Source organism: Coptis chinensis, chromosome 7 (assembly GCF_015680905.1).
Source record: "Coptis chinensis isolate HL-2020 chromosome 7, ASM1568090v1, whole genome shotgun sequence".
In the NCBI taxonomy this organism is placed as follows: domain Eukaryota; kingdom Viridiplantae; phylum Streptophyta; class Magnoliopsida; order Ranunculales; family Ranunculaceae; genus Coptis; species Coptis chinensis.
Window position 1 is genome coordinate 17,135,830 of NC_141462.1, and position 7,903 is coordinate 17,143,732.

The window sequence follows — 7,903 nt, forward strand, 5'->3', positions numbered from 1 at the left end:
TATATTGCATACAATACAATTTTATTTGTTTTTGGTGTACACTATTACTTATTTTATTATTAGTTTATTTTTTTTCCCTTTTTTTCCAGTTACATGTGTGGTTAACAAATGCATAAAGTAAATGTTCAAACAACTCAATTCATTTTTTTATTTGTTCTTTCATTGTTTCATTATCATTTTCTAGAAAAAAAACTTTGTTATGTTAAACTTCGTCTGAGATTAGTGTGGAAACTATTCTTTTTAGCGTAAGGATTTTAGGAAAATCGTTTTTGGTTGAAAATATTATTTTTTGCAATTTAGTTTTTTTTTTTTCCGTAATTAGCTATATGTTTTAGAAAAAGTTTGATATTCTGTGAAACTCTAGATGAGATTGTTTATTTATTTATATCATATTTTTTTATAATTAGTAATAGAGTTTAGAAAAAATTAGAGTCTCTTTAAAGCCTTGAAAAATAGAGCCAAGATGGTATAGCTATAATATATATCTAAGGATTTGTTTTTTTTTTGACTTTTTGGGACTAATGACACACTTGTAATAATTGGGGTCCGTCAATAACAAATAACAAATACCTATATAAATACAATTTCATTCTTTCTAGGAGCTTGATTGATAACTACTTTCTACACAAATATGAAATCTTATACCCTCTGAATGGAGGAGATTATAGTTGGAGAATATGTGATTCCCATATTAGAGGTACCCACGTTCAGTACTATTGGATGCAAAATCTAACAAAATCTTACAAATAATAGCAAGCCTCATCAGAAATGTATAAGAAAATATTGAATATTTCTTTTCCAGTGAAAGAGGGGGTACAACAAAACAGCAACAGCAAATATAACAACTGCTAAAAGAAAATCATAATTTGTTTTTGCGGGCTATCCTTGAGTACTGTCAATCCAACAACAAAAAACCTTAATCCAACATTCTTCAAGTACAATGGCAGCAGATGACCCAAACCAAACTCTTAGCTTTGAGATGCATTCACCACACCAGCCGGGGGAATTTGAGATGAACTTGGGGCACCAGACGGGGGGTTTTGAGATGAACTTGGGGCACCTGACGGGGGGTTTTCAGATGAACTTGGTGTACCAGACGGGGGGTTTTGAGATGAGCCTGGTGCACCAGCTGGGTAAAGGTGTGTTGTCGGATGGGGTGCTGGTGGACGCATTGCATGCTGGTAAGGGTATGACTGGTAATGTTGGGGAGGTGGAGGCGGCATATATCCATATGGTGGGTAAAACGGTGGATACTGACCTTGGGGTGGTGGCATACCATGGTAAGGGAAAACCTGCGGCTGCTTGTCCGACCCAGACTTGTTCTCGCCTGAGCCACTGGGGGCATTGCCTGTCCCTTCCTGAGATGGAACAAGAGCACCCATTCTTTGAGGATCCATTGATGGATAATAGCCGCGTTCAAGCGGGGGAGGAGGAATGTTGAAATAGTGCATTGGTGGTGGTTGTTCCAGAGTGCCTGGCAGTTGGATATGTTGGCTGTGCTGTTGGGATATCACTGCCCTTGGCAGCATTGCTCCATGGGCCAGGGCCTGCTGTCTTGCTGCCTCGTCATCATGGTTCTCTAACTCTGCCTTCGCAATCTGTGACCTTCCCCATAACAGCTTCAGTCTCAGACCTTTTATGACCAGTTTGTTTGAGAGCTCTTCTGCTGCCTTCTCAGCACCTTCTCTAGTTGTGTAGGTCACAAATGCGCATGCACGTTGGAGCACCATCCTTACAGACTCAATCTCACCATGAGCATAGAAGTGGTCCCTCAAATCCTGCTCTGTAATCCTATCATCAAGCCCACCAACATAAAGGGTCTTAATACTCTCATCGTCAGGGGGCATAAGAGACGGCATCTCCCCTGCCTTGTTCAGAAGCTTCATTGCAACTGGATCATTATTCCTGCACATACCAGGAAAAAGGTCAGAGCCATGCAGCTACAAACTTCACGACTCTAACCTCATCAAGAGCATATATTTCTTTTCTTTCTTTTCTTTTTTTTCTTTTTTTTTTAAGTAAATTAAAGCTGATAAGTAAAATAAATTTCACGACTACAAACTCATTGAGGGCACAGCATAGATTGAAACTTAAGTTGAAGAAAATGTCAAGAGTGTAAAAAAGAAAGTTAAAAAATAATGCAAATGTAACCAAAGATATTTCATATACACAAGAAAATTGATCATGTAGAATAAATACCAATAAAGGGAAAATGTCAGTGAAGTAGAGAATTGCTAAACACATGTAATATACTAATATTCCGAGGACCAGGAAGCAAAGTCTAAATAAGACATGCAATAGATCATAAGAGAGAGAGAGAGAGATCAAATGCATTCAACGTGAATGCTTCTTTACAAAGTTACATTCAGTTAGTTTAATTATTTCTTCCAATAGCTGATCTATAATGTGCATCCTTGTATTCCTTTGTATAGATCATTGAAAATGATTCCTCTGAATAGCACGAAAATGTCTGTATCTGGTCAATCTTATGAATGTAAAGATCTTTATCAATATTGACCATTTGTCATATAAAAATACATGAATCTGTTTGTAATACAGCAGATATAATATAATGCATGGTTACAACTTACAAGTATCAACTGCTTTTCAGTCACTTATCTAGAAAGGATATTTGTAAGAAATTCACAAAACAAAAATATAACTAGACATTTATCGATGCAATAGTAATAAACACATAAACAAACATGACTGAGTACCTTGAAATAAGGTTAATTGGAAGTAAAACAAGTAACCAACAAACACACATACCCATAGTAACGATCCTTTATATTTTGCTGAGATAACTCCCCAGTAATGGGCATTTCATGCCGATAAGGGCATTCAGCACCTCTTGTGCATTCACCTCGAACATAGAAACTGCACACATGTGCTCTATTTCTTTTGTAATACGGTGTTGTCCTTTGAAGTTTCAATATAGTGTCATTTGGGCGCGCTTTACCGAATGAGGATTCGTAGTCAATACCAGCTCTAGCCTGTAAAATAATCATTTGAATTAATAAGCTCCAAGAAAACCTGTGGAGTGAACCATTTACAATGACACTGTCATATTTTTATTAATAACACTAGTCATGATACATATGTAAAACGAATAAGTCAACAGATAATGCCTAGCTCATTTAAGAGAAAAACCAAATTCACCCAACAAGAGCAAACATACTTTGACCAACTAAGCATTGATATTGGCATACCGCTTAAAGGATCTAAGACTAAGGACATGAAGTTGATGAGAGACTAGGTAGAAACTCTTTTTAAGAAAAAATAAATAAATAAATAAAATGCCAGCTTTCAAAGGTAAGGAGTTCAAAATCCAAAACCTAAATTTTGTGATGAGTGACTGTCAACAAAGAACCACAGTAGCTAGCTCTAGTCCCATTTCAGGAACGTCCCATTCATTAGTCAGTTAAGAATCTGATACCAACGAGTAGTAATAAGGACACTCTTTAAGCTAATCTCCTTGTATCCAAACCAGCCAGACTAGACTCCCTAGCAAACACACATGTTATTGTGAGTATAAATCTGCTTCTCATCCTATTATGTATCGCTTCAGCTAATACCCACGTTACCCAGATACACCACGATATGTCTCCAGCATGGCATTGAGATAACATTTCAGACAAGAACGCCAAGCCTACTTTAATGTATCCAGGTAACAGAGACTACAAACAAAATTTCGAAGACTAAAAGTCTAAATGCTATAAGAGAAAGGGTGAAAAGCAGTATCCACATACCCTGCGGTCATGTTCCTCTGCAAAGTATTCCCTGTTGACATCACTCCTCGGAATGGAATCATTGGAATTGATAGCAAGTGCAGTGTCTCGAACTTGTACTGGTAATCCATACTCCAGATCCAAGAGGCAAACTTGGCACACATTTTTAAGTTTACAGCACGTCTGACAAATCTCCGTTTTTTTGTACCTTGCATCGCGACCTGGTCTCCACCTAAACACTGTGAATGGTCGTGTACAGATTTTGCACTCCTTATCAAAATTCGCCTTTGTCTGCATGAGGTAGACATGGAATACAAACAAAGATTAGTAATTTCTAAAAATGAATATGTTAGATAATATCAAACTCTATATAAGCAAAGAAGGGGTGGGAATTTGGATCACATGATTTTCACTACATAAGTTTGATGAATATAGCTATAAGCTTCTCTTGATCCATAGAAAACTTACGTTTCGCTTCCAACAACAACTCAAAATGAAAAGGATAAAACATAAAGATAAGTCCACATCTCTCCCTCACTACATGTCAATATGCAATTTTTTTGTAACTTCTACATATCCTTTGTGACCTCCACCTCTCCCTCACTACCAGACTTTTGTCTCTCTCAAGAATTCCATTCCACAGTTTTATTGTATTAACAATTGATGAACTGTATTGAGAGTTTTCACTCTATGAAAACTCAATATACCAATATAGAACTCAAGGTCAGGTCTCCTTTTCCTACGACACTGTTCTATGTGAAACCAATGAAACCAAGTGCCAACAAACCAGACAGAGGCCAAAAGAGAAATTATGTGATACAAGAAGAAGTTGGATATTTTCGTCAGGTACAGAGCAATTCATCAACGTAATTCTCAAACTAAAAGCTATAGAAAAGTTGATCTGTGAAATCTACAATTCGGAATTATGGAATATGAATAGTTGATGCCAATCTTACTCCTGACTCTTTGGCTTCTAAGTTTGCAATTACCAAACCTACTTCTGCTTTCAGCAAGTTCTAAATGAAGCTAAAAACGATGCTTAATCCCAGCAGCCAGAAGAAAAACCAATATCATGGCTGACACAATAGCTCACAAACACAAATTCCTAAGCCAATTTAAGCTTGAGTCACCAAATTCAATAAAAAACAAAATCCGTCAGTAAAACAAGTTTGCTTTGTGTCCCAAGCCGAAACTAGAACATATGTTGCAAATTTACATCTTCCTAACATGAAAAAAAAACATATACTTCCAAGTTCCAATCATCACTTCACAATTTTTCATTCAAATTAGCTATAGATAACAAACATAAACCCTATAAAAGATTGTGAATAAGAAGATGAAGAAGTAATATCGTTCGAAGATAAGGGTTGTCACAGAGACACAATCCCCAAATAATAGGAAAATCAGAAGGTTCCATTCATCTGGTTCAGTCTACTAATCTTATTTGAGGGCACACAAATTATTAGTTTCCATCTCACTGATTGTTTTGCTAGGCGCACTTTTAACCCTAGAGAAAGCTAAAGTAGGAGAGAGAAAGGGATTACTACAAAATGCCGGAACTTCTATCTCAAAGAGGTCTCACTCGAGAATTATTTCACAACTTCAGCGAATTCTATTGAGAAATTTAACTCTATGAAAACTCAATATACCAATATAGATAAGATCTCTTTTTTTTTTATTTTCATTATTGTTCAATGATAGATTGATAAGACAATGATAGAAAACTGATAGAGACAGAAGAGAGCAAAATAATTCTTAAACTTAAAGCTAGAGAGACGTTGATTAGTGACATCTATAATACGGTATTATGGAAATAGATCATGCCATCATGGTGTATGGTTTAAGAGAGGATTGTGTTCTATGTAACTAACATATTCAGCAATGTAATTATTAAAGTTATAACTCTATATAATCAGATAGGTTTTGCTTTTGCAATAAAAGACAAAATAAGCCGAAGCTCCTGAGAGTAGATAAAAAGCATCCCAGAATCGAATATGAATACATAAACCCTATTAAAGAAAAACAATGATTGTAAATAAGAAGATATTATTACCATCCGAAGGTAAGGGTTGTCGCCGAGACATGATTCGCAAATAATAGGGAAATCAGAACGTTCCCATCCATCGGCTTCTGGATCTCTTAACAATCTATGCGCCATTTTCAGAGCACCACTCAAATTTAGCCCTACTACTTATTAGAGACTTTTGCCTTCAAAAACTAAATCTCGGTTGTTTGAGTTGCTGATATTTCGTTACCGGTTTTCTATATATCAGACATAAAGGTTTCTATTGTACTAGCCCTGTTGCATTTTCCCACTCCCACCAATTGAACCTATGATGCTTTTGATTATTAATATAAGTAGGGCGGTTATGGGAAAAAAAAAAAAAACACTCCCACCAATTGAAAAAAACTTACAAATAAATAAACAAATTATTGTTATTATTATTTTAAGAGTCTGAATTTACCATTATAGCCACGTTTGTCTAATTTTGAAATTCAGTTTTAAAAACGATTTTAAAATAGTGTAATGACCGTTTTGCCCATAGAAAATGACAAAAAAATAAAAAACAATGAACTTACCAAAATACTTCTATGACATACATGACCAAAATCTATTTTCTATACTAGTCACTATGCACGTGGTATCCACTGGAGTTGTTTTTTTTTTTTTTTTTTTTTATTTTTTTATTTTTATTAATTTATACATTTAAAATTATTCTCCCGACACATGGACCCACCGAAGCTCACACATTTATTAAAAAAACTATTTTTAAAATAGCAAAATTACCATTTTACCCCTCCAAAAAACAAACAAATATTCAAAAATGTAAAAATGTTAAATGACAAAACTTATATTTTGAGAAAATCTACTGTGTGCATAACAGAGGTGTGCGGGAGAACCTAAGCCACTCATCAGGCATAGGTATGTGTGTATTGCCCCAAGAAGTACTACAACCAAGGTCCATCAGTACTCTATCACTGCTAATATATTTTTAGTTGTTGTCTTCGAATAATTAAACTCAAGTCAAAACAAAATCAAAGACTTTTGGACATAGTGAATTATTTTTGCGTGATATTTTGCGAAATATGAATAAGATAAGGATATGGTTTTCGTCATTTTCAACAAAATCAATCTCAATAGTGTATTAGTGTATGATGGTCATGAAGGGCATGGATTCCAGTATGGGTGGGATGTGGGTGTGGTGCCACCCTTTTATATCCCAACCTGATCTAAACAACAAAAAATACAAATTTACGAGTCTAAATCCTAAAAAGCTGCCAACTGCCACCCTAGAAAAATGTTTTATTTCCTGCGTAAATTCTCCCTCTTTAGGCAAACTTAACGTAGGCAATAAACAAATACCAACTTGGAATAACATATTCTTTTTTATAAGTCATCTTTGCTACTGCTGACCATATAAGAAGCTTTATTAATAAAAGCTTATGCATTAATAACATCATCAACTTGCCAAGACAAGGAATTAGAAAAGCTTAATGCAGGTTATGAACAAATACATTACATGTGCGAAGAACACGTTCTTTTTCACAAGTCTTGCATTTAGAACGAAAGTCCAACTTAGAAAATACAAAAAATATTAACAAATAAATTGAAGGCATTGATACATGCCACTTCTATACAGGGAGACATAAGATAAAATGCTAATAATTTGGAGGCATATCTCCAGTTTTTTATTGCTCGCCTATAATTTTGAAAAAAAAACAAAGTAAGTGAATGAAAACTCAAAATATTGATAAAAGTATAAACATAACTTGAAAATATAAAAAAAAAAAAAAATTATATTTTTAGCGTTATATTATCAAAGACAACGACTTTTGGAAGTTTTTGGGACCACCCACTATAAAAGACGTTGAATATTGCCAAACATTTGAATAATTGTATTAATTTTATAAAACATCTCTATAGGTGCCGCTAAATTGATTAACGCCAACATCGTCATTAATTGTAAACTTTTTTTATTATTATTATTGTTATTATTTCGTATATACAAAATTTAAATTTCCAATATTTCATGATCTTGTTTGACGTCATATTTAAACAATCCCATGCATTTATTTCAATATATTACTTGAAAAAAATCATAGATTGTTTATTACTTTGTATGGTATAGATTTTAAGCCCTTTATGATCGAATTTAAAGTTTTTATTTGATGTA

General features: G+C 34.5%; 1 protein-coding gene across 1 annotated transcript; it reads right to left on the reverse strand.

Annotated features, from left to right (window-relative positions):
• Positions 1-747: 747 nt before the first annotated feature.
• LOC147486328 (zinc finger CCCH domain-containing protein 40-like) lies at positions 748-5,966 on the reverse strand. Its single transcript, XM_086570783.1, has 4 exons — positions 5,782-5,966; positions 3,750-4,019; positions 2,770-2,993; positions 748-1,905 (listed from the first exon to the last, which is right to left on the reverse strand). Exons 1-4 carry the CDS (start codon positions 5,884-5,886, stop codon positions 969-971), a joined length of 1,536 nt encoding a protein of 511 aa, XP_086426909.1. The 5' UTR covers positions 5,887-5,966; the 3' UTR covers positions 748-968.
• Between the last annotated feature and the right edge of the window lie 1,937 nt (positions 5,967-7,903).